Genomic DNA, 27,806 nt, shown 5'->3' on the forward strand with positions numbered 1-27,806 from the left:
AAAAAGAAAAGAAGAAATAATACACCCCCTGAAGTCTGTCATCATTGTCATGTGAACCAGATCATGTTAAATTAATTCATAAGACTAAGGATATGACTAATCTTAAAAGCGTATTTAGATTTCTCCATGCAGCTGTCAATCTGCAGCCACTTTACATCTGGAAAAAAAGTTTCACACGAAAATTTAAAAAAAATATACTGTACCTACTGAATTGGACATACATACAGCAAGGCTATTTATTCAGATGAAAGCCTACATAATTCCTGTTTACATTTGCTTTGTGCTATATTTATTATCCACACTTGTACATGCATATTCATTGATTTATATGCACGATGCATTAAGAAAATAAATAAAAATGAATAGGAATTCTTTCTCCATGTGTAGCTTGTTCAGTAAGTATGATACAGGAGTATTTATCAACACCACCTTTAGTGTCTCATTATTTAAAAAATGCATGTCTGCCTGTGTGCAGTTTACTCGCACAATTGTGAGCCTAACATAATTCCCATTCCCATTAACTCCATTATATGGAGGCAAAGTTTACAGATCTTTCAAATGGAAAGATAAAATGAATCATTCTGGAAAACAGTCAAAATGGGATATTTTCCACAGTTTCAAAACTTTTTTTTCCCATACAGTTTTTCAGACCAAGATAATAACTGAAACCTATTCCTTTTCACAACCAGTTTTGGGATTGACATGTCATTTCTTGAATGCAAACACTATAGAAGTAAAAAAAACTGTCACACTGGAAATTGCTCCTTCTACCTCCAAAGTCACATGATGTTGTCAGCGACATAAAAACTCAATACAGATTTTTAGAGGGGAAAAGAAAATATTTAATACAAAACAAGCTTTTAGTGAACAAGTTAAACTATCTTCTAGATCTATGTATGTTAGCCTTAAAACATGGCTTTCCTTGGGCTAAACATGGCCACCGAATCCCTTCAAAGTGTGGCCATTTTCCCTTAGAAACAGCACAGTATTTTGATATTGGACTTTTAAACATTTGTTTTTAAAGAGAAGACATTACGAGGCAGCTTGAATATACTCAGCCTTTTCTTCCCCATCAAACCTCAAAAAATTCTTCCTAAGTCAATGAATTCTCTTTGTACTTTTTAATGCAAAAATATACCTTTAATACAAGAGATACTAAAAAATCTCTTCTGAAATGTTGCCCCGTTTTCCTCACATCTGTAAGAAACAGAAGCAACTAGTGATATTGTTGCTGTTTGCATTCCTGACCATGTTGTATGCAAGAGCCTATCACTCCCCAACATTTTGCAGAGCCTACTTCTATAAATTCGCATTTTAATCTCTTTCTTCACCCTTACACCCATAGCTACCTCCTATTTATTTCTAAATCAAAGATTATTTTTCTATAATGATGAACCATCACCATCCATCAATCAAAGGAGGTCTAAAAGCTGAAAGAATGAGGTCCACGAACCAATTTAAAGAATATGAACCCCCCCACCCCTAAATATAGTCCCATGCCTGCAAGCAATCACAATGAAGGAAAACACAATAAATAAACTTTGAAAATAGATTCTATTTGGGGGTGTTTGACTCTTGTGGCACCAATGCACAAAATGCTGTATTTTTTTGGTTGGGGGCGGGGGGGGAAGACAACCCTTTGCCTCAATTGCTGCCTGCTCAGCCTCCTAAATGCTTTGAATTTCCTTGGAAACCAAGTCCCTGTATACTTTTTTTTTTTTTTTTTTTTTGGAAGCCAAGGCAGCTACCATGGCAATCACTGAAACAGTGAAGCTTGTGAGTTTTGAATCCTTTACTGTTTCAAAGGGCAAGTGTCCACTGGCACCATGTTAAAGAGCCTTCGGTTACCTGTAAATGAGGTGGTGAGTCTACCTGGCTCGGACCAGCAGCAGCAGAGACAACTGACTTTGGTCCCATTCTGCAACTTCTAATAACTTAGATTTTATTCTGCAGCACGGCAGAAATAGTTTACCCGTTTCATGGCAGAGCACGTTAGTCTGAGCGGAGAGCCAGGCTGCGAGCAGCCGTGAAGCTTGTCGTTCTAGAGCTAGTTTGGTTACAGCTGGCTCACCTGTCTCTGGATCTGCATACTGCAACGCAGACTTACCCTAAATCTCACATGTATAACAAGCCACGGCTGCACGTATGCACAGGAGTAATGGGTGGAAGGAGGACTCAGTTGAAGATATAAGCCTCTATGATCCGAGTGAAAGGTCAATTCCTTTCACCATGAGAGGAGAAAGAAACCAACAAACGCACAGGAAGTTGCATGGTTGGTGTGCATGACAACTGCTGCACATTGAGGGAGCTCGATCACACGCAGTAGCTTAACACAGTACCCACACCCATGCACTGGCTGCCGTATGTAACCTTGCGCTTCAGTTCTCCTTGGTGCCTGGTAACAGGGTAGCAGCTAACATAACGACAAGTTTTCAAAAAGGATTTGGGGAAACTACAGACTAGTAAGCCTGAAGGCAGGCAAAGCGGGCAAACTAGCAGAAGTTACAATAAAGAACAGAATTAGTGAACATGTAGGTAAATACAATTTACTGCTCCAAATCCATACAACATACATGAAGGGAAGTAATGCTTTACAACTTAATTTAAGTTTTTTTTTAAAGCAGCCAACAAATATGAATAAAGGAGACGGAGTTGATAAAGCCTACTTTGATTTCCAGAAGAGCCTCTTGAAGAGGCTACCCACCCATGATACGAGAAGGAAGGTCTTTCATTTGGATAAAACATGATTAAGAGATTGGGACCAGCGCTATTCAGCATATTCATTAACAGGAAAGAGGGTGAAAGATGAGATGACAGTAAGTCCTTCAGGAGAGTAAAAGGCTGACTGGAAAACTGCAGAAGGTCTTTACGATATCAAAGTATTAGACACTGAAGTGATAGGTGAAAAGGAGTGTAAGAGTATCATGGAGATCCTACCCGCATCATTAGTGGTGACAGCTGTGGAGCTAATTTTGCTGCAGTTATTTGCCAAATACTACTAAATAAAAGAGATCTTCCAAAAGTATGTGCTCAGGTCTTAATTTATCCAGCACTCCAGGGGCTAGATTTTTATTTGCCTTCGTATCAGCAGAAAGCTTCAGTCCCCGTATTGTTTCGGAAGCTAGTCGTCTACTTTTGTTTTCATTATTTTAATAAAAAAGTCATTTTTGGACAATATCCTACAGAACTGCCATGTCCCTGAGAGAATGAAACTGAAGTATAAAAAAAATGGGTAAGTGCAGACAAAATTCCTGATGAATTTAAGAGCAGAGGCTACAAACCACAGAAATCCACTTCATATAAACCCGAAGTTCATGAAGCAATCAAAGAAGTGTTAGCAATAATGTTTTCCCCACTTCTAGCTGAAGACTCCATCATTTGCCAGCTCCCTGAAACTTATGTAGTGACCTGCAAGTTTGATGGGCTTAGGGATGATGAACTGTTATACAAGAAGCAATTAGAGGACAATGGTGTCCAAGTAACCTGGCATCATTCTGAGAGTGGTTTCCACCGAATTTTAGGCTTTTTTGGCTATGGGGTTTTTTCATTTTTATCTGGAAAAAAGATTATGGATAATATTATGAATTACATAAACAGCTTATAAAAATACATATAAAAAGAATCACACAAGTCTTGCTAAATATAAATTTGCCCAGGATCGTGCAAAGAAAGTACGCATTTTCGATTTAGGTTTTGGATTTTGACTGCATGAGAAAGTACATTTTATACTTTCTAACTTCTCTTTCTGCAATGACTCTCAAACAAACACTAACATTATTTAAAGCATCACCATCCTAAAAAACATTGTAAGAACACATCAATAACATCTAGAAGCAAAAAGAAAGCACCTATCCACATGTTCCTTCACCTCTAGCAGTTCTGACAGCCTTTGCATCACTGGCACACATTTGAGGCAAGCAACAAGAATGTCTCTTCCCGAAGCTTCCTCTCCTGCGCAGAAATGAGGAAGACAACAGTGGGGGACTACTTTGGCCCTTGTAAGATTACATGAAACCTTTAGGGTACCAGATGGAGAGGGCAACGTTTTAGGTTCTATGATGTCTTATTTTCCAGGGTTAGTTTCCACAAAGACTATACTTTTCTGAAAATACAGGTTTCTGCATGGAACAGAAGTTCTAAAATCAAATCCATTGTAGTTCTGCTTTATCTGGAATCCAAGAAATTATGTTTTCTGGAACTTGTTTCTTAAACAGGAATCCCTAAGCTTCAGTAAGTGTGCACATGTTAGGGGAGTGCAGAGGTGAGAAGTCTTTTCTTCTTTTGTACCTTTTCTTTTAAGATTATCTTATGCTCTCACCTATTATGCTACGTGTTATCTTACACTATGTTTATTAAAAATACTCTGAAGATCTCATATATAAGAGCACAGAGAAGCACAACATTTTATTATGTTATTAAGAAGCTGTAAAGCATTGGCAATTTTGCAACTTTTAAAATAATATTAATAACCCTAACATTGCAAAAGTTCCTGTTATAAGATCAAGTAAAACTTGCTAAACACATACACACTGATCAACATCAATGAACACCTGTTGGTAGAAGCAGCAATGTAACACTGGCAGATAGAAAACACAGTCTTACTAACTCTACCTAGCCAAATCTGTGCCCAGTATCTTACAAAAGAATTAGGACTATCCAGCACTATTCCATACGGGTGCATGACTCTGGAAACAAGTAATACAAACTTAAGTCCAGGAACAGCACATGGTGGGCTACAATTTTTAACGTGGATTTTTTTTTTTTAATAGGACAAATTATTTTTTCTACTTCAGAATATTTTATGAAGAGTATCTGCTCTACTAAAAACACTCAGCTTCTCAATGAAGAAAATAAAAACCCCTCATTTTTGTTAAAAAAGTCTTCTAACTTAAATGACATGATATTTTCCCCATTGCTTAAACTAAAAATAAGAAATATCATCTTGTAATATGTTTAGTTAATAAAGTTAGATCTTTACCTTTTCCATTTCCCAGGGAAGTTGCAATTTCAACAATGCTGTGACATGCTAATTATTTGTTTGAAGAAATTCAGACTCAGATTCACAATTTTCTCATTCATCACTTAAACTACAGCAGCTCTACATTAGCACAACCATATTCTACAGCAAACACAAGATGAAGCAGCTTAATTTGAAACTCCTTAATAGCTGCCTACCTGAGGTCATTTTATGCTGTATCCATTGATCATTGCAGGAAAGCACTGAGAGTCACTGAAGCTTACCTGATAGGAAGTAACCTGATAACGAATCTAAACTCAGCCTCCTGTGTTGCTTTTCTAACGTGTTTTGCTTGCTTTGCCTAGCCCATTCACAGTTAAAAGTCTGGCCACTGATCTTTCCAGTGATCAACTGAACTCTACAATTCATATTTTCCATTCATATTTTGTCAACTTTTATTCATTTTATTCATTCGAATAAATACAGTTATTATGTGCTGTGACAACCAGCAACTTGCTCGAGGAAAGAAATTAATTGGAGTGACAAAACAAAAATGGAGAAACTAAGTCATAAACACTTCTCGAAACTAAAATTTCCACCCTCTCCTAAGGGAAAAATAAAACATTACTGTTAACAATGAAAATATGTACTTTTTCAGCTAAGTTTTTAACCACAAAAATACTAATCAGGAAAAGCTGGTCAAACCAGCAAAAAGCTATAAAATGTTCTTGTATTAACAATGACAAAGAAAGGCATGAAAGTAGAAAGAAGACATTGAAAAAGAGTAGAGAGAAGAAGAGAAAGAAGAACAACGGACCAAATTCATAAGATAGGCTGTGATAGTTCCACACAGGTTAGAGAAAAAAAAAATCTGACCCATCTAACAATCTGGAGATATTCCACAGCTCATTTAACATTGTCCCACCTTAGATAATGAAGCAACTTGTTCCTTCTTTACTGTTTGATTTGCTACGATCCATTTGTTAAATTCCAAGGGCGAGCTCAGAAATGTGCTGGGAAAAAGTTCTTAGAAGAAAAGAACCCTAATGAGAAAAGTAGAATGCAATGCATCTGAATGTATGTTATGGTATCAACGAATCAAAGTAACTGCTGCCAAGAAATTCTGAATTTCTCCTGTATTCTGTACTTTCTGTGCCATAGCTTATTTTGGTTGGAGCCAAAATAGACACTTAGCCTTGGATTATATAAAATGCACCCAGTCTGTTTAAAAATGCCAGAGAACTATTCTCTGTGTCTATGGTAAATGTGCAAGTTACCTACTTAAAACAAAAAATCAGACATTTTAACAGCAATGTCCTTGAAACTGGACATTAATGTCTGAACTGTGACACACATTGATTGCATTTCTTAATTTCTTCAAAATTGCTAATTAAAAACGGATTTTTAAAAGAATACACAAAAATAAAAAAAAGATATTCTCAGGTAATGACATATTTTTATAAGTGCATCCTTCAAAAAAAAAATCAGTGATATTCTATTTAGCCCTTTGGAGTGATATTCATTGTATGCAGGCTCCTGTCTCTGCATAACCATAGATAAACTCTTCTTCAGAGAATAATCTTTTCTAGTGTCACAAACTCAAGGCACACAAATGCCCTGTGTCCTTTTTCCACCTCTAATTAATATTAAATGCAGTTTATTAATAACATTCTTCTCCCAGCTGAGGACTGGTTTCTTGCAAGAATTCTGAAATGTTACTGGCATAGATCTTGCAACAAAGCTCAAAACTTTGAACAACTTATCTTTTGTGAAATAAAGGAGTGAGAGATACATACTACACCATTCTTTGTAAAAAGGGAGGAGAAACTTTTTTACTAGAGCAACCTTATGACGAACAAAGGCATTTAAGAATCAGGAAGTAATAAGTCAAAGATAACTGGGAAAGTCAAATCAAAGACATTTCAGATCACTTTGTCCGCTGCTCAGCAAAATGGCACTTGCTTATATATTGCTGGTGTTATTCCCGGCAGTTTTCATCGCTGCATTTATATTTTTGGTTATGGGGGTAATTAATTTTGATTTCTCCAACTCAGAAATTCCTCCTGGCGTGAATCAACCCATTAAGCTCCGAATCATTCATATTATTTTAATAAGCAGAGCTGTGGTGGTAAGTTAACCTGGCATGATTTCTGGGGGAAGATAGGTGAACCTGTAAATTTTAAACCTAATGCAATGCTTGAACCTTGCCTGGAATTAATTTTCAGAGAGGAAAGCAGGATATTGCTATTACACTGCATGTTGTATTTAAGAAGCTCAGATTTGCTAAAGAAACCCTTACCATATTCCTGACACTGCACTGTATTATTACAGTCAGATGCCGCCTAGCTCTCTTACATCAGGTAGCATGTAAGCACTGCCTAACACAAGGGCTTGAAAGTCTGAACTCAGCCTCTAAAATGAATTGTGCTAACCTAGCAACAATTTGATTAACAATATATATACATACTGGATTGTTTATGTTTCCATTATGAGTTCAGAATATATCAGATGTCTTTGGGCCATGATTTCAAGATTTGCTTCGGTCTGTGGGGGGTGAGAAGTTATGTATTTATTTTAGAGATAAGAATGGAAATAGGAAATTTTAAAATTCTTTTGGGAAGGGGAGGATCTTTTTGTTATGACACGTGATAAAATTAGGTAACATTGCCCAAGAAGAGCTGAAGGAATTCCATTTCCTTTGACCCCATTTGTAACTCCTGCCACAGCCAAGCAGAATAGCCGGCTCGCTTGAGGGGAACAAAGAGCTCTGGGCAGTCCAGCTTCTTCAGGTGAACTGGCCTGTAAAAGAGTGGGCAGCTAATCCGCTCACAAGACTTCCAGCTCTTCCACTAATGGTTTTACCAGCATCCAACTTCTGGGGATCTTTGCCAACAAAGGATCTTACTGAATGAGGAATTTCCATGTTAATGACAGATGCATAGATGCTATGATGATGGCAGTTATTAGAAATATATGAGACAGTAGTGATTGTGCATATATTTAATGCATTACTTCAACTCCTCCAACAGAGACAAACTATTTAAAATGAAATATATATATATATGTATATATATTTCTCAGTCAGGAATATTCTAGATTATAATGGATCATACTAAAGAACTCTAGCATATATATTCTCATGCTCTGGCTGCACACAAGTTGTAATTAGAAAGTGATTACTGTTTGGAAACTAGAAAATACACTAGAATAAATAAATTCATCATGTTTCTATATAATCAGAAACACTAAGTGTATGTTTCTTGGTTAGTTTCCCCAGCTTCAAAATCAGGCTCAAAATCAGAGAATAGCTGTGGCTTCTTGGAGTGACTGATTAATAAAAGGCCCTTCATTGGTAAATATATTGAGAGTGATAACACTGTACTGACAATCCATACAAATGCAGCAGTCTATTTATTGTGAGAAATACTCATAACAAAATATTGAATATTAAGAGCTTGATCCAAATCTCTGTGAGGACAGTAGTACTGGTCTGGAATGAGTAAATCATGTATTTCAAAACAGGTTAAGCTTTTTCCACAAAGTTAAATTGGAGCTGTAGATCTTTGTATTCTTTCCACCCTCTGATGCAGAGCGTGAATATCACAATGGCATACAGAAGGAAGAGAAGCTTAGGCCTATTAAATATCTTAGGATCTTCCCATCAGTGCATTGCAAACATCTGCAATGCATTGCATTGCAAAAGAATATACTTAACCAACGTTGGTTAATGCTGCATTCTTCTGGGATTCTTCTGGATCTTCAGCCAGCACTGTGGTTCCTATGACCTCTCATGATGCTATTTACTCATTGGTATTGCACCCATAGAACTATCCAAATATTTTATGATTCTCCTAAATGACACAACTTAGACCTCCCAAATGTACTGCCCATGCAGCTCCTTTACTTTGGAAAATACAGAATCTCCTGAGTGAATTTCCTATTCTCTTTGCATTTGAACAGGGGAGGATTTTGGAAAACATTGGCATCTGCAGTCAGATTAGCTTTGTCCGGTATATGCAAGGTAGAAAGACTCTGGGAGCAGACCAAAACCTCTTCATCAAGGACCTGTGGTTTGAAAAGGTGCCTGTGAGGATTTATCAGCCTAAGGCTCCATCTGCCAGCCAAAGGAGAGGAGTTATGTTCTTCCATGGAGGAGGATGGGTATTTGGAAGTCTTGGTAAGATATTTAACAGAAAAAAATATTATAATTTAGTAAAAGAAACATCTATTTCATAAATGGTGAGTTGATAGTGGTTTGATCTCCAGCAGTTAGGAAGTTTGAGTATACTGATAGAGGCACTCTTCTAAATCATCTTCTAACATCAGAAAAAAAGCATTTGCTGTGCATTATCTAATTTCATTTAAAGACAATGACAGTCAGATATCAGGGGGAAAATACACATTAAGCGAATAATGAAAAAGGAAGGGGTACTAAGATCTGCAGAGCAATGTAAAAAGGGGTAGGAAAGAGGAGAGAATATTCTTTTCTTACAATTCCCTTTCTTATGCAATGGGTAACATCAGTACTCGGGCAAAAAAACAGTGAAAATGTTTCTTTCAGAGACCCATGAAAAGCTATGCCGCTCTATTGCCAGAGAAAGCGAATCAGTGGTTGTATCTGTTGGGTAAGTCCTTCCTCATGCTGTTTTTTAGAGATTATTTCCTACACTGTGGATATCAACTTATAACATCCTTGACCATAGCAATAAGTATTCTCAGAAAAGTGTTTCTGTGGGACTCATCAAGCATGCAATTTGACAAATTCACTCTGCTCTTGTTTGGAGCCACTGAAGACTACCTCAGACTCAGTTTTAACTATCTGACTACACCGCACATAATGCTTACAGACATTGAACTGAAAAATAAAGTACACGCTTTCAATTACAAACTCAAAATTGATAGTAAACAGGCAGTAAGTCAAATATTCTATTACTTAATCCTCCTTCAAGCAAACTCTACTTGATGCTTACAAGAGCACTACAAGGATGACAAACTAATATCATCACCAACATACTGACACAGCTGTTTGCAGAATAAGGATATAGTTGTACTATAACAAAGACATAAAGAGGAAGTATTATCATTCCTGCCCAACACATGGAAAGCTAAAGCACGAACTGATAAAATAACTGTCCATAAAACCTGGACATAGTTACAGGCCGAGTACTCCTGTCTCTTTCAAGCTCTGAACAATTTCCTAAATAGATGATGATCCCGACAAGTGAATCTTCACAACTGTTCCTCTTAGACACAGTTTATTTATGGTAACTTGAGGAGAAAGGGAGGATTCTGAGGTAATGAGTGTATCACTGGTTAGAGGAAGAACTTGGGCTAAACCTTCTGTATTTACAGCAATACAATTACAATTAATAACATTTCCTTCTCTTACTGTTGTTGTCTCTGTGTATTAGGTACCGTTTAGCTCCTGAGCACAAATACCCTGCCGCATATGAAGACTGTCTTCATGCTACCGTACACTTTATGAAGAATTTAGAGCACTATGGGGTGGATCCTGCCCGTATAATTGTCAGTGGGGACAGTGCTGGGGGCAATCTAGCAGCTGCTGTTAGCCAGACCCTTGCAAGCAGACCAGACCTCCCAAAACTACGGGCTCAGATCTTGATCTACCCAGGCCTTCAGGCACTGGATTTTAATTTACCGTCCTATCAGCAAAATCGGGGAGTCCCTCTCCTATTCCGAGAACGTGCTGCTTTCTATGTGTTACAGTACCTAAATGGGGATGCATCAAACCTGGAAGAGGTACTGGAGGGTTCTCACATTCCTTCAGATATTATATTAAATTATAGGAAATGGGTAAGTCCAGATCATATTCCTGAAAAATTTAAGGCCAGAGGCTACAAACCACACGTGCTACTTGAATGTGCAACTGAAGTTTATGAGGCAGTGAAAAGATTCTGTGAGCCCAACCTGTGTCCACTGTTAGCTGAAGATGGTATTGTTCAGCAGCTGCCTGAGACTTTCATCTTGACGTGTGAGTACGACGTGCTGCGAGACGACGGTTTGCTGTACAAGAAGAGATTAGAGGACAACGGTGTTCCGGTGACCTGGTACCACCTTGAGGATGGGTTCCATGGAATCATAAACCCATTTAATAGTGACTGGTCGTCATTTTCAGCTGGAAAAAGGGGTCTTGATAATATTGTTAACTTTCTAAAAAGCTTATAGAAACAATTTTCTTTCAGCCATAAGTATATAAGTATTGCCAATTTTCTGTGGTTTTGTTTCATGCTCCTAAATTTCAGAGAAGGGATTTAGATAGGACAATTTATGTTAATGAGCAACCATGCTGGTACGACTACTGAAAATGTTTAAAGAATGCTGGGAAAGTTCTTTTAGCGATATCTCAAATATTCTGTGCGCAGTCTGTCCATTTTAATGACCTGCTTGCACCAGGCACTTCCTACTCTCTCAATAAATATTAAAGAACGTTACTTTAAATCAGCATCTGGTCTGACCCACTTTATTCAATTCTGAATTACAGTTTTATTCTTCCGAGAAAGCTAAGTGTGTTTAGGTAAAGGAGAAAGGTACCTATATTACAACACTATAATGCAGTGCCTGTGCTACATATTATGTGTAGCATCCATGTCTAAGATTCCCAGTCACTAACTTGCATAAAGTTATTACGGGCTAGGTAACTGATATTTTAGACTTGAAAATTTGAAGTCAAAACTGCAGCTGTCCCTGACAGAGCTACTCTGTTAACAGCTTTGTGTAAGTTACAACAGAGACTCTCTGAAATGCTCTGCGTTCCTATGTTTATCAAACATGCGAACATGTTGAAGAACTTGTTCCTACATTTAAATACTCTACCAATAAAATAAAGTCAATACATTTATTCTTCTAAAGCACACATGATATTTAGCTTTTTCTTTTCTAAATGTCCTTGTTAAAATATATATTCCAAACTACTTAAAGAATGTCCGTAACACAGGAAGCAATACACTGTGGCTGCAAATCATATGCAACAGACAATTTAGCCTCCATAGACTAGTTTGCTCTCTCTTCTGGTAAATAGCAAAATACATCACAAACTGGAACTTCATTTGATACGCAGCCGCCATCTCTGAACAGCCATTCATACCATCCGCAATCCAAGAATACCACACTGAATGCCAGGCCCTGCATCATTCTCACAATTAATGTGAAGCTAAGCAGGAAATTTAAATGCATCCTCCTCTGCCTCTTCTCCAAGGTCAGGCACGCTGTCACCTTACACAACATTTCCTAGGATTTTAAAGTGTGTGACACCTGCCTGGGAGAGCTGTACAAACTTGGATTGCTCCAAGATTTATTGGTATCCGAGAAAGCTAAAACAAAGACAGATAGGTGAGGAGTCACCTCACCTTTGGCTAAGTAAAATGGCATTTTTTATATATTGCTAGTGATACTGCTGGTGACTTTTATTGTTTCATTTATACTCGCAATTATCAGAAAAATCCAATTTCACTACTCCGGTCCTAGTATCCCGCCTGGAGTGAATCATACGGGAAAGCTTCGCCCTAATCACACTTCTGTGATTAGTACATCTGCTACGATGAGTTAATCTGCCATGATTTCTGCCAGAAATGTGGTTTAGGTGATTTTTTTTCCTAAGGTTATACATGCAAATACTGGGATCCTGACGGCTGTATTAACACACAGATGAAGGTATAAGGCCACTTATATGCTTTTTTTGTTGTTTTGTTTTTGTAAAGTGAATCCTATTAGACCTCGAGATAGCTTCAGGTTTTCCCTACCTAATCTCATAGGGATGAAGCCAAATGTAACAGCTCAAAAAATATAAGCTGCACTTCCATAATTCAGTTTAAGTTAATTATTTATATTATTTAAATTAATTATTTATTTTTATGACACTGTTTTGATTTCTGCTTCAGTTAAGCACGGGTGTTTTTAGGCCATTTTGGGGGCTTTCCGGTAACTGTTGAGGAAGGCCAGGTAGTTTTACAGGTGACTAAAATTGCAAATCTTTGGAAAACTTGGAAGAATGATAGCTGGGTGGTGAGGTGATAAGAGGAAATGGTGAGAGACTGGTAATGGCAGTGCGAGGCTTGACAGCACCTGACCTCCCAAAACGACAGGCTCAGATCTTGACCTACCCAGGCCTTCAGGCACTGGATTTTAATTTACTGTCCTATCAGCAAAATCGGGGAGTCCCTCTCCTATTCTGAGAACTTTCTTTGCTTTGCAGTACCTAAACGGCGATGCATCCCATGTGGAAGAGGTCTTGGAAGGCTCTCATATTCCTGCAGATATTAGGTTGAAGTATAGGAAGTGGGTGAGTCCAGATAACATCCCGGAACAGTTTAAGGTCAGAGGCTACAAACCACACGTGCCCCATGAATTTAAGGCTGAAGTTTTTGAGAAAGCTAAAGAATCTTTGAGTCCAACCTGTGTCTGCTGTTAGCTGAAGATGCTGTTGTTCACCAGCAGCCCGAGTCTTTCATCTTGATGTGAGAGTACAACGTGCTGAGAGACGACGGTCTGCTGTACAAGAAGAGATTAGAGGACAACGGTGTTCCAGTGACCTGGTACCACCTTGAGGATGGGTTCCATGGAATCATAAGCCTCCATGATTATGGTGGTTTTTCATTTCCAGCTGGGAAAAGGGGACTGGACAGCATCGTTAACTTTGTAAGAGGGCTGTAGAAACAACTTTCTTTTGTCATGCCTAATTTCTCTGCGTAGGCTCTCAAAATTCAGGTGGAAATTGTCCATAAAATTTTCATGTCCTTTGATATGTAAAATGATGTATCAGCTACGACTCTTTGGGAACTCCGAAGACCCCTATGAACACTGGTCTTTGTGCTTGTGAGACTACTGACAGTTCAGCCTTTACATTTTTAATATTTTCCACATGCTGTGCTTCAAGTCTCCTTCCTTCACATCAGCATCTGATCTACTCCTTATATTTAATTAAAGGCTAATTTACTTCTGTATAGCTATTGTGTGTGGACTAATTTGAATTAACTAACTCATGTGGAATTACAGTCAGGATCCTTGCTCATGTCCATCTGATCAGCTCCAAAGCACGCTGTGATTTTTATTTAGATGAAAAGTGCAAAGTTATGTATGTAGTGAGATGGAGGGCAGAGTTAAAGAAAGCTACCGAAAAATAAGAGAAGATCAAGACCTCAGTGAGGAAATTCAATATAGACTGCGAGCATAGAAGAACCACGTGTGCAAGAAGAGTACCAGTACAGGGACTGAGTCAATATGGGACAGCTTGCTGGAGACAAGCAGGGTCTGCCATGATTTGGAATTGCTTTGGCTCTATAAGCTCCTGTTTTATTCCAGGATGTCCCCACCATACCCACTGAGCCTTAGGGCCACAGGTACTTGAGAGGGAACACTTTATGTCAGGCTTTGAAAGGCAATAAGGATCAGTGAACTGACCTTTTAATCTATGTATATTCGAAGATTTAGTTTAGAGGCAGAAAATATGAATGAAAACATTCTCATGTTCTTTCAGAGAACGGTTCCCCAACAATTTTTTTAGAATCTGTGCTGTCTTTTCTCCATGTTTTGCATTTTCCTTAGAGGACCAGACAGTATATCCTTTGACTTCATATTTTATCGTACCCTGCTGGTGAAAGAAGGGGAAACAAGAGTGAACACTGACATCCTAAAAAATCGTAACACTGAGGAAATGAGCAATTAAAAAAACAAACAACCCCACAAATGCTGTTTGCTTTAGATTTCCCTGGGGGTACGCTGAGGTGATGTTTGCAGCTTCTGCCTGAAATTCACCAGAACAGGGTTTTTCATAGCAGTTAGGCGATTGCTAGGTCTGCCTGCGTCGCAGAGCATCCCTCAGCGGTATCACGGTAAAAGTACAGGCTTGCGACACCGAGTAATTCACACAGGAGGTAACCGAAGCGCTGGCGCGGCCCAGCGCAGCAGAGCCGCTCTGTGTGAACTCCGGGCCGTCCCGCTCCCCCTTCCTTCCCCGCCGCAGAGGCGGCCCCTTCCCCGGACGCCCGCAGGCTGCCGTGAGACCGCGCGTCCCCCGGGGCGGCGGGAGCGGCGCAGGGCCGCGCTGCCCCGGAGCGGGGATTACCGGCGCGGCGGCGAGCCTCCCCCGGCGGCCCGCGCCATGACCCCGGCCGCGGCTTTGCGCAGCGGTCACAAACGGCCCTTGACGACGCCGGCCCGGGGCCGGGGCCGGGGCCGGGAGCCCCGCCGGGGCCGGGCCATGGCGCTGCTGCTGCCCGCGCTGCTGCTGCTGCTGCTGCTGCTGCTGGCGGCGCTGGGCGCGGCGCTGCTCGACCTCCCCAGCTACGAGATCCCGCGCGGCGTGAACCAGCCGGCCAAGCTGCGGCTCGTCCTGGCCGTGCTGCTCGGCACCGCCGCCGTGGTGAGTGAGCCCCGCCGGCGCGGGGGGGGGCGCGGGGCTGCGGGCGGCGGCTGCGCCCAGCTCGGCGCCCCCCGGCAGGGAAACGCGGCCGCGGCGCCGCCCGCGCTCGCAGCCCCGACGGGGCGCGGCGGCCGGACGCCGCGGGGAGGGGCGCGGCCGCGGCCGCTGCCTGGGGCACGGCCCGTTGCACCTCGCGAAGTGGCGAGTTGGGGCTAGTTGGCGGAGACGAGCGAGCGGCGGCGCCGAGCGGCATCTCCAGCCCGGAGTTAAGCCGATGCTTTGCTTGATAGCTGCCCTCAGCGCGAGGCCGAGTCACCTTGCACAAGAAGAACTGCAGCCCCCGCCACCCTGACATTTACGGAACGAAAATCCGGTTAGGGAAGCTTTCCTTAATCCCTGCCTCACTTTTACAGCTTTGCACGAACCGCGTAAGAGCGCTCCCAGCTCCTCCTCTCTTACTGTCGCTTGCTGTTAAATTTTAATTTTCCAAAGTTTTATTTTCCTCTCCTCCGCTCTAGCCACAACATCCCCTTTGATGCCCGCACAGACCTCGCGTTCCTGCATGCCGGTTCTTATACCATTTACATCCTCTCTAAATTTACTCACGAAGCTACCAGGTCGTCTTAATCGCACTTGAGGCCCACGAGGGAATGGATAAAAACAGGCTGTCATTAGGCATTTAAGATTAGGCTCTTGTTCAGTAACTGAACACAGAGGAACTGCAGTAGTTTATTCGCGTGAGCCCATTATTTCAACAGGTTCTCACCTTCTTCTTCTTTGTTCACTTATTACGTGAGATTTATATTCCAGTTTGCAAGATCATTACAAGAGCATTGGGAAAGGAGCCTTCTTGATTTTGCTCAATAAATCTACAGGCATTGTGCAAATAAAAAGCAGTAACTAACTTGCACAACAGGACTAAGCAATAAAGATTTGCAAATCCACTGAGCTTTATGGTCTGCTAATTCTGGAGTACTGCTTTATGCAATGGAGAACTGTAAAAGTTTCTGAGGATGTTTTGGTATACACCATGTCACTGTTGTTATCAGCTATAAATGAAAAGCATGAGCAAAACGGTGTGCCAGACAACACTGACAATTAAAATTTATAATCCAATACAGCCAATTTAGATGGTCTATATAAAATTTCTAATGTGATATTAGAATGACACTGGATTTGAATAATGAAATAGATTTTTTAATGTCTGTAGGAAGTGAAAGCTTGGGAAAATTTCCCTCACTAGTGGGCTAGAGATGAACTATTTATTTTTATCAGACACCAGGGGTCAAATTGCTGTATGTCCAACCTAGATTTTTCAGTCTTTCTTCAGAAGATGCTCTGGAGGACTCAAGTGATTGCTGATATGATATATGGTAGAAGCCTCTCCTCTTTGACACAACTAACGCAGGCAGCCGAGGACAAATACTGTTTTCTGGATCTGTCCTGGGATCTCTCACTTTCTTAGGACTGGACATTCATATCAAGAAAACCACCTGCAGAGTTACTTTTCCTTACTGTTTTTCATGGGTTTATGAACGGAAAGCAAGAAAAAAGCAAGGACTAAGCAACCTGCTAGAATGACCTCTCCTATCAGTATTTAGTATACAAGAAGCCATTCAGACCGTTTAGGAGATGCTTGCATAGCCATTGTGCTCTTCCATGAACAGTCTTCACGGTGGTTAGTCTGACTTCTCTTGTGCTGTTATTATTGTATTTTATTACATTGTACTACTGCTTCATATCACTTTTTTTCTCTTCATAAGCTCAAGTACAGTTCAATGCAAGTACAGTGCAGAGTTTTTATACCTTGGCTAAAACAAGTCTTTTAAAGAAGCCTTCAATTCTTTTGCTTTAAACAGGGTAAGATCTTGGAGAAGACTGGAATCTGCAGTCAAATCACTTTTGGCCGATATATGCGAAGGGGAAGGAGACTAGCAGAGGATCCGAAGCTCTTTATCCAGGATCTGCAGTTTAAGAAAGTACCTGTTAGGGTTTATCAGCCTAAAGCTCCATCTGATGGGCGAAGGAGAGGTATCATCTTCTTTCACGGAGGAGGCTGGGTATTTGGAAGTCTTGGTAAGATATTTGCTGGAGGCATTACAGTAATTAAGAAAGAACATGCTCGTCTTTTCATACAATTTAAGTAAGCGGATATTTTCAGGCTGTGATTTGGGAGGAGGTCTGAGGACATACATAGTCTTCTGGAAATTAACATTTCTTAGCTGTCTCAAAGATTAGGGCACTAGCAAAGAAATAATGAAAACATTTCTTTTCCAGATACCTATGAAAAAGTATGCCGCTACATATCCAGAGAAAGTGAATCGGTAGTTGTATCTGTTGAGTAAGTGAACACTATCCAGTTGTACTGTTTGGCGATTATTGTTGGTGTGGTGCCACAGTAGACTTGCACTGGTTTTGGAGATGTTCTTTCTTACAGAGAAAGTCCATAAAGAAACAAATACAGCTTAACTGTTCATTCACTGATATAATCAGAAAAGACCTGAATGACAGTATGTGGTGCAATAAGAAAATATACAAAAGTGAAACAAAACTAAAGTAGAACATCGTTCCTTGTGCTGATTATATGAAAACATAGTAAGATGCTCCAAAACCTTGTGATTTATGGGAGAAAAGAGAGAAAAACCAGGCAGTATTACCCCCATTTTGCATAAGAAGCAGAGGCACAAAATGATTAAATTACTTAGTCAAGAAGACACAGGCAGTTTTTAGCACAAAAAAGAAATGGATTACAAAGGTTCATTCAGATCCTTAATGAGATGACAATTCTACTGTACTGAGTCCTTGTGATTGAACACGCAAATTATAGGTTATCTGTAAGCACTAACTGGGAAATGCCTACTTACAAGGTAATAAATATTCTCAGCTGGAGGAAAAAAACCCAAAACAATAGGGCTGCAAGTCATTGTAAAATACTATTTTCTAATTAATACTACTGATATTCCTTTTCTTGCTGTTGTTGTCTCTTTCTGTGTATTAGGTACCGTTTAGCTCCTGAGCACAAATACCCTGCCGCATATGAAGACTGTCTTCATGCTACCGTACACTTTATGAAGAATTTAGAGCACTATGGGGTGGATCCTGCCCGTATAATTGTCAGCGGGGACAGTGCTGGGGGCAATCTAGCAGCTGCTGTTAGCCAGACCCTTGCAAGCAGACCAGACCTCCCAAAACTACGGGCTCAGATCTTGATCTACCCAGGCCTTCAGGCACTGGATTTTAATTTACCGTCCTATCAGCAAAATCGGGGAGTCCCTCTCCTATTCCGAGAACGTGCTGCTTTCTTTGCTTTGCAGTACCTAAACGGCGATGCCTCCCATGTGGAAGAGGTCTTGGAAGGCTCTCATATTCCTGCAGATATTAGGTTGAAGTATAGGAAGTGGGTGAGTCCAGATAACATCCCGGAACAGTTTAAGGTCAGAGGTGTCAAGCCGCTTGTGCCCACAGATTGCATAGCTGAAGTTTATGAGGCAGTGAAAAGATTCTGTGAGCCCAACCTGTGTCCGCTGTTAGCTGAAGATGCTGTTGTCCACCAGCAGCCCGAGTCTTTCATCTTGACGTGCGAGTATGATGTGCTGAGAGACGACGGTTTGCTGTACAAGAAGAGATTAGAGGACAACGGTGTTCCAGTGACCTGGTACCACCTTGAGGATGGGTTCCATGGAATCATAAGCCTCCATGATTATGGTGGTTTTTCATTTCCAGCTGGGAAAAGGGGACTGGACAGCATCGTTAACTTCATAAAAGGCTTATACTAGGCATCTTACATTCTAGGAGTCTATTAATGCCTCAACCTAGGAAAATATCTTTTTAGGATATTTAGTATCAAGTGATGGGTAGTCAATCAAGGACAGCCATTAACAATGATAAACAGGACTCATGTGAATCTTATTCCAGTTGTTAGTTGGAACACTGAGTATGTAAGCCTTTCTTACATATGCTTTGTGCAAGGCTGAAAGCCCGTATCTTTAGCTATGTCAATAAATAAGAATATTATTTTGAACTGACATCCTGGTTTGTCCCACTTGTTTCAAATAAAACATGTCTTTATCTGTCTGTGAAGAGAGATTGTGTGTATTGTGCAGGTAGGTGCAGTGTGTTGGTGTAAATGTGCATGTCACTTTTATCACAATGTTTTGAGACATACTTTATGCTCTTATTCTGAACTCTATTAGAGAAAAAACTCCAGCTGACTGTAGTGAATTAGGAGCCACTGTTTTGCTCAACAGCAAATACCATCATATAGATATGCCTAGAATGTGGTTAGTGGATTGACAGTCACCGTGGAGATACCAAACGCAAATGGTTCTAAGCCAGAGCGATCCCACAAACCACCTATGTTTCTGACCACACAGCTGGCAGAGGTGCAGCCCCTTTCTGCCCTACTTTTAGTGCTGGACTACTGAGTTATCTTTCACCTCCAGAAGTGGAAGGACCGTGATTATACTCACAGGGAGGGTACTGCTGGTGAGACAAAGAAGTATGACTGCATCGCAAATAGATGGACAGGATTGGTGGAAGATTGAACCCAAATACTCTACTAAAGTTCTGATTGGAAACTGGTTGGAAGAGAGGAAAAGGGTAAGATCAGGAAAGAAAGATGAGAACAGGAATAGAGTGGGTCAGAACCAATGCTCTGGAGATAGTTTACTACTGCACTCTAAGTGAGAGTCGCCTAAAAGGGAGAAGGATGAGCATCCTGACTGGCTTGCATTCATTCACTTTGTTCTTATGATCTGACGTTCTTCCCCCTAAGTCAAGACACAAGCAATGCCTAAGCATGGGGTATAATGTGTGGTTCACACTGGATATAACACTGGCCGATTAAAATGCTGGGGCTTTTTTATAGCATTCACCGCACAGTGCTATACAACAGTAGCGTAACAATATATACCAATAGTATACAACCGAGGCTTCATTAGCCCTTCCATAAATGCTTACACTAACTGTATCTTTAATAATTTGGATATTGATTCCATTTGCCTGTGTAAACCACAGTACCTTTGTATAACCTACTTAAAACTGAGCAAAATTTTGTCATTATGTATTTTATTTTTATTAAAACATGCCAGCTGGCTTCCATATCGGACCTGTTAGGACAATTCCTCCTGACTCCACTAAAACTACTTCCTTCAGATCTTTTTTTTGCCTGACATTTATGAGATCTGATATGATCAAAGGAAATAAAGATAGCTTAAGGGTATAAACATCACACAGAAAAAAGAAATCCTTAAAGTATTTCATTAAATTATAAATGAGGATTCAATAAGAAACAGAAAAGCAGTTAGAATATTAAGAAAAAAACCTTTGTGACTGAAGAAATAAGCAGGGGAATGGTCCTCCATGGAAGACATCCCATTTCTTGGTTTTCTTTCAACTGTGCTGGGGCAAAATGCTAGAGACTGTACTGCAGGGATTAGCCTGCTGTGGCAGACAGTAGATCTAGGGACAAAGAGAGGAAAATGGGCCCATTCATCCTTTTCAGGCACTAGTTCACACTGCCAGTGAAAGGATGTGACACCAAACCATGAATGATTTCTCAAGGGCTGTATAGAATCTTACATTTACACCAAGGACTCAATCCAGAATTTTACAATGGCTGATTATACTAGCTGACTTTACCATTTGAGAAAAAGTATGCAGCACAGACTTCAAGTAAGTGCTTTTTAAATACATAGATGAAGAAAGTAGCACTGGAACAGACTTCTAAATTTATCGGATTGCCTTAGCTGTACTGAGTATTGTATATCTTTCTAGTTTATAAAAGTCAGTGAGAAACCCAGCAACAGCACATACAGAACAGACTTCATTTACTTCCTGGATCACAAACCAGACCAAACATCAAGGAGAACCTTTATGAAGAGACTTGAGGTATGTAAAAGAAATTTCATATATAAGGTTGTGTATGTCAGCACTCCAAACAGCAACGAATTATGACTAACACTTAAATCCTACCTTGTATTCTTAAATGAGTATGTGTGTAGAAGGCGGCACTGCACCTCAGTGGCTGGGTTAGAGGATCCAGAGCTACCTCACATGGGGGATCAAGGTAGGATCCCTTTCAGAGTTAGAGAAACAGCACACACCCTGTGGTACTCTGGTTGCTTCCCAGCATCATCTTCTTAGGGGAACCAGTGCACATGAAGAAAATCAGCTTGTTACTAGCTGGCGGGGGGGGGGGGGGGGGTACAGTGTTCTCAGGGCATTTTGTGGGCTTACCAGGAACTTGCTAGCAAAAGCAGATTTTTTTCATCAATGCACTCCTGACTCACAGGAACGAACTGCACATAAATGAGTCCCAGATCTTTCAGAATAATACTTTTCCCACAAGCATCACCTGCTTGAATATCCCTTCCTCTGAGGTGCATCTCCATCCCCAAATATTCTGATCATTCCCTCCCGACAGATAATTAGAAAGTATATGCAATGGTAGCGAACAAAAACATTTCAGAAGCACAACACAATCAGTTTTTCAGTTGCAGGCTTAAATATACCTGCAAATGCATGATGTATACATTCAAATCAGATAAATACGTCTCAAAACATACAGACGTAATTGCTTAATTTGATTGGAATTCACCTTATTTTAAAGGTAAATGCCTTAGAGATTATATTGTAAGTAATGTAAGTATTCATAAATTGTTGTGGTATCACTGATGGCGCAATCTGACTTAAAAGCATGCTAAACTACCTGAATGCTATGCACAGAGACAAACAGCATGGTTTCATATACATCTCATTTCAGGGCCTCCCAAAGCAGCATTTCTTCACACATCATGAGGAGCCAAGCAGCCGAAATTTAGTATCAGAGTATGACGATAACTACAATAGACATGGTCATAACACTCTGCTGCCTGCCCTCCGCAGATGGAATGGACGCAAGTTGGCCTGGATTCCTGAGAAATCAGATTTCCCCATTCTTGGTAGTTTCTGGTATTTTTAATTCAAAGAAATGGAACATTGTGTAGTGGTCAGTGTAAAGGCTAAGAGCCAGGAACCCCCTCCAGTTTTAAAATTCGTTCTGAAACCAGATCTTTGCAGTGTCTTTTCACTACTTTCTTACCTAGTCAGTAGCTTATTTTTCTGCTTGAAAAAATAGAAATGTTATCCATATAACATATCCACTGGCTGAACAACATCCTCCTCTATGCAATAACGCAAAACCAGCCGAAAATAAGCAGTATTTGAGGTGTAACTGGGAGGAGAATTTAGCTCATGATTTTTCAAATTTCTTAAAATTGACTTTTTTTTTCCCATAGTAAACTGGAACAGTCACTGATTATTATTGTTATGTCTCTGAATTTAACTGATATGTACAGGTTTGCTGATTTTTTTTTCATACCTGCCAGAGAGACTATGAGGAATCAGAACTGCTTACATTTCTATCATTACTGATGTCCTATTGATATCTAACAGTGATTTTCCCTTTCAGCCAAAGGGTAGGCACACACGCTCCGAGAGCAAAAAAATCTCAGTTTTGTCCTTAACCCACTGTCAAACTAGTACAAATGCTCCCTATGAACATGTGGAGTAAGAATACCCATCAATTTAATTCTATCATTTATAATATCTAATCATTTCTTGTTTCAGAACCACCCACCAACTATGGCCTTCTTGAGCAGCTAAAGAAAAAATGGCACAAGAAAGAAGCTGGAGTGATGAACAGCATCTACACTGTCTCCTATGAAAACCCACCAATTTCTGCTTTTGCTACTTGTCGACTTAGACAACCAGCTATAACCCATGACTTTTCTTCCAGCCAGGGACATCCTCCTCATAATGTTAGTACAACCCTGGACTATGAAGGGGCTCAGAAATATCTGCAAGTCCTAGGCCAGCTGGCCAGAGACACAACAAACTGATGCATCTGTGTAAACTGCTTATGGTGATCTCAAGTGCTACTTAAATACAGCTTGTTGCTCTTATATTAAGAGTGATCTGATCCATGTGGAAGGAATGGGAATTAGGTTATATAGGTGAATGTCTGACTAGTTAGAAAAAGCTGCTGAGTTACATTCTGAACTGCAGCTGGCTGGGAATGTTTCTTCAACAGAAAATGTTAAATCACTGAAAACTAAATTTTCATCTGTCGGTCTCTAGTCAGTGAATAGTTGCAGTTAAAAAAAAAAAAGCTGGAGTGATCCTAAAAGGATATGAATCTCTTGATTACTTTGTCCTTCGCTGTTATTTCATTTTTATACAGCTTGCCAGTATTTCTTTAAAGAATGAGGAGAAAAGAAACTTGTGTTATTCTATGTCTGAATCATCTAAGAGCATGTGTAAGTAAGCATGTGAAAGGGCTGGCTATCTAAGCACAAGGTGAACCAAGGTTTCTCCCAGTACAGTAAGCAAGCAGACCTTCATTTGCCCTTGGTTTTACTTACCAAAGGCACTTAATGGTAGATAAGCTGCAAAGTGAACTACATTAGTTGGCCCTGCATTACCAAACAGTAAACCAAGAGAAAATAGCAGTAGGTAGCCTTTATGTTGCTGGATAGGCCACCCTATACTTTATTTAATTATCAGAAAGCTTGTGAATGACCTACACACAAAGTGCTGACAGAAGTCCAAATTCTTATTGCACCGATGTGCAAGTTTTGCATTTAAATCGTATTTTGTCCAGAGGAGATATTTGTAAGGTTCAGCTACTATGGGTCTAAGGCTCACCAGCAAGTTAAAGGCTTAAATGAAATATATCTGCAATTACTTCAATGCATATTCATCTCTTCATCAATTCGGATCAAGACTAGCAATAATATAATTATTTTTAGGCAAAGCTTTAAAGCATATTTCTTAGTCTTGGCATGGTCAAGCCTCTGGCCATGGTCAATATAGAGCTCTATCTCTGCACAAAGCTACATTTTAGTAACCGTGATTTAATTTTGCTTTCTCAAAGTTGAACTGATTTTCAAGTTAGTAACATAGGCATGTCTGTGTAGAGCAACAGTGGCATCTACTGGCAAAGTGAATATTTACTGATCTTTGTGAGGCACCCCCGAACATCTGCCAGAGATGTAAGCAGACCCCCAGTTGGTTGCATAAATCAGACAGCAGCATTGTTAATGAAATCATTTTGAGCTCGAAGAGCCCTGATAATTAGATACAGCTTTATTTTGCTTCTAAGTCCCAGAGAGATCAGAGACTCATTAAAAACAAACTAAAAGCAAAAACAGGTGAAAGTGAGCACTGAATCACAGTCAGTATTAGCACTGTGTTACAAAAACATATTCTCTTTGAAAAATTATCTTTAAAGGAACACAAAAAGAAGGTATTCCTTACAATGGGGTGAAATCTGGCAGATACATAAATTCTTGCACCCACAAGGGATTCCATCCAGATTCATTTTATTGCTAATACGACTATAAGTAGTGTATTTTTGTTTGTTACCCATGTGCTAATATTATTAAAGCAAATATGAATCAGGCTTTTAATAGTAAAAGAAAGCCCATATAATATCTAGAATAGACTTCAGACAAACATACAAAGGTGTTCTTCATTTCACACAGCTCTATCAGTTTGCTTAAAAATCTGGTCATCAATCATTTATAAATATTAAATATTCATAGTAAATGAAACATTTATGACTATTATCTGCAGTGCTTCTAAAAGCAAAGCTCACATATGGAATGAAATGACAAGCTTGATGCAAAGGGAATTACTGGCATGCACAAGTACCACCTATGAAATTTGTATGAAGACAGTCATTCCAAATCTATAAGCAGATTGGGCAGGGCTCCCCAAGCACAGGTCTAATCTGTTCAATTACTGAGCCATTTACAAGTAAAATATACAACTATGATGCCCAAAGGAACCAAATCATGCCAGCAAACTGAATGAAACGCATTTTCATAGAGAGCTTCTTAAATATAAAAAATGCACAACTCTACAAGACATGTCAGTTGTGATTAATAATACCCAGCAGCAAAGTATCTGCTTTGAGCTGTTTAACTGATTAGCTGTTTTCACTTGAGCAATACTAAATATGCATCACAGAGATATAACTAGCTTCTTAGTGACTGAAGTTTCCAAGCCTGTTAACTCATGCTATGACAGAAAGAGTTAGGACTTTTCCATCTCTTGATCTGTGTTTGGTGAAAATGGAATCAAACACTGGCTGAACAACCAGCAGCAAAACGTGAATCCTGCATATCTAGCTTTTGCTAATAGGGAGAGGTAAGCATATACACAGAATTTTTCCAGTATTATACTGCATTTGGCATAAGTGCGCTGCAGTAGAAAAGGCACATAAAAATGAAGGATGCCTACAGCTGTAGTTCACAGATCCTACTACTTGCTGTGGGTCAAACGATGTTTTACCCAATGCCCTTGGTTAAAATATTGGTGGGATAAAGACTCCTTCAGTAATAAATACTGGGTCTGTATCTAACACAAATACGTTTCACCCTACCACATCTCTGGCAATTACAAGGATTTTTACTCACTCAAGGTGAAACACTAAAACAGAGGTTATCTTCTTCATGCTTTATCATTACCTAATGATAAAGATAATAGAAACTTATTTGATCAGATATTACCATTAAATATCACCATGCCAAAACAGGCTTTTTCTTTAAATGCAAATTATTTTTCAGATTTGATAGAAACATCCAAGCTTTACTTCAGACAGTTCTTTTAATCTCAGGGCCTTGTAGTCACTTGTGACTGGAAAGCAAGAGCTCACTAATTTCTTCAACTTTTCATGCAGTAAATAGATGTTTTGATACAACTGTCTTTTATGAAAACATTCCAGATAGTCTTGACTGTGAGAAATCAGCCTCAGATTTGAACTTCTGTGACATTAGAGAGACAAGGTGGAAGTTAGAATTGATGCACATCTCTCAAAGCAAGCATATTTCTTGCCTTGAAGGAGACTGATGTCAGCCTAGATGAGCTGCATTAAAAAGAAGCTGGATTCTTTGGACTGAGATGCTCAGTCAGGGTTGGGATTCAGACAAGGAACAGTGATGCTGGCTGGCAAGTCCTGCAATAATTTGGGACTGTGCATGCCAACTGCGAGGTGAGGGTGGTCACAGAGACAAAATGGCAGGGTTTCAGGGAGAAGAGAAACAGGGTATTGACAAGAGGTTGTTCTCATGGTCAGGAAGCCTCTTTTGGAAAGTTACAAATATGCCTTAGAAGGTGCTTAAGAAAAGCTATCTAATAGTCAATTTGCTGTTAAAAACAGCTTCACTGGTCTGAATTTAAGCACTGCCTCATGGGGACACAATGCCTGCTAAGTTCTGTCCTCCAAATCTGCACATGCCATTGCACTCAGTTCTCTGAGCAGTACCTTTAAGCATGTATAAAGATTGGAACCCAGACTGATTCTGCTCCCATAATATAGCAAAGCTTTCTTTGATAGCCAATACTCTATGCACACATATCTGACAAAGGTTGCCTGTACATTTAAACAGGCATTTTTTATACTGGTGATGAAAACACCAAATAGACATTAATAACTAGCCTCTTCCTTTTTTATTTCTTTTTGTACTATTTGTTGAACTGAGCTGGAATGATCAGCTCTTAAAGGGCACCATCTTCAAACCATACCACTGATATTTTCCTCTTTTCTGCAGGTTTGGACCACGTAAGCAGATTTAAGTTGCAATATATTTATGATGATAATTTTCCTATTATATGGGGTTCTACCACTTCAGGAAAAAAATTCATTTGCTAGCTTTCAAAAAGAGTTTGCATTCGGTCTTTCTTTTCTGCTCAGTGCTACTTTCCTCATAGGAATACTATTACACATCAACAGGAACTACAGTTCCCAAGAAGGTTACAGCTGGCATGTAAGATCATGTATGTGTGTAGTTCCTCTGATTTCAGTAAGACTATGTGGTTAAGCACTGCTTACTCACCTGAATAAACATTGCAATCTTCCCAAAACGTGATACATTCTTCACCAAAACCTCTTACTTAACCTATGTTCCACACTCATAATTGAAGGAGCCACCCATCTTAAGGGTAGCTATATGCAATAGAAATGCTGTAGCATGTCATGAATCTGATCCATGCTACACACTTCTCCAATGAACACATTCCTTTGGGTCTTTTTTTGTCCCGTTTTCTTATGATTTAAGACCTATTCAGGCTGAAAAGGCTATTTGTATGGAAATTACTTCATAAAGGAATAACTCTGGGATATTGGAGAGCTGCTGCAAAATAGAATTATATTTTTCTATATGTAGCAGTGAGGTAACTCCTCACCCAGTTGGTGCAGGAGAGAACCCTCTCCTGACAGCATATAATGGAAATAATTCTGTAGTTGCTGTGATGGAGGCATTCGCTTTGAGTGCTGAAGGTCCCGAGTTCTATTCAACAATGACCCATAATGGGATTGTTACATAAATAATGTACTAGCTGGTTTGGGACAATAATGTTTGTTAAGAAGGAAAAAATCTGTAGGCACAGTCATTTCATAGGGAGTTGCTCTTTATCATCACATACTTT

The 27,806-nt window shown here is 39.8% G+C and overlaps 3 protein-coding genes and 2 pseudogenes across 3 annotated transcripts; all 5 read left to right on the plus strand.

The window, feature by feature from the left end:
* Positions 1-2,145: 2,145 nt before the first annotated feature.
* Positions 2,146-3,697, plus strand: LOC135323579 (arylacetamide deacetylase-like 3; annotated as a pseudogene).
* A 3,029-nt stretch (positions 3,698-6,726) lies between these two features.
* On the plus strand, positions 6,727-11,419 carry LOC112980555 (arylacetamide deacetylase-like 4). Its single transcript, XM_026095494.2, has 4 exons — positions 6,727-7,085; positions 8,918-9,134; positions 9,519-9,582; positions 10,369-11,419. Exons 1-4 carry the CDS (start codon positions 6,909-6,911, stop codon positions 11,141-11,143), a joined length of 1,233 nt encoding a protein of 410 aa, XP_025951279.2. The 5' UTR covers positions 6,727-6,908; the 3' UTR covers positions 11,144-11,419.
* A 1,595-nt stretch (positions 11,420-13,014) lies between these two features.
* On the plus strand, positions 13,015-13,627 carry LOC112980536 (arylacetamide deacetylase-like 3; annotated as a pseudogene).
* Positions 13,628-14,826: 1,199 nt separating this feature from the next.
* Positions 14,827-19,360, plus strand: LOC112980558 (arylacetamide deacetylase-like 4). The gene is made up of 4 exons (XM_064525646.1): positions 14,827-15,335; positions 17,195-17,411; positions 17,613-17,676; positions 18,334-19,360. The coding sequence occupies exons 1-4, from the start codon at positions 15,075-15,077 to the stop codon at positions 19,109-19,111; spliced, it is 1,320 nt and encodes a 439-aa protein (XP_064381716.1). The 5' UTR covers positions 14,827-15,074; the 3' UTR covers positions 19,112-19,360.
* Positions 19,361-19,414: 54 nt separating this feature from the next.
* On the plus strand, positions 19,415-23,278 carry CFAP107 (cilia and flagella associated protein 107). Its single transcript, XM_064525651.1, has 4 exons — positions 19,415-19,934; positions 21,111-21,224; positions 22,099-22,276; positions 22,944-23,278. The coding sequence occupies exons 1-4, from the start codon at positions 19,836-19,838 to the stop codon at positions 23,213-23,215; spliced, it is 663 nt and encodes a 220-aa protein (XP_064381721.1). The 5' UTR covers positions 19,415-19,835; the 3' UTR covers positions 23,216-23,278.
* The last annotated feature ends 4,528 nt before the right edge of the window (positions 23,279-27,806 follow it).

Source organism: Dromaius novaehollandiae, chromosome 24 (genome assembly GCF_036370855.1).
Source record: "Dromaius novaehollandiae isolate bDroNov1 chromosome 24, bDroNov1.hap1, whole genome shotgun sequence".
Classification (NCBI taxonomy): Eukaryota; Metazoa; Chordata; class Aves; order Casuariiformes; family Dromaiidae; genus Dromaius; species Dromaius novaehollandiae.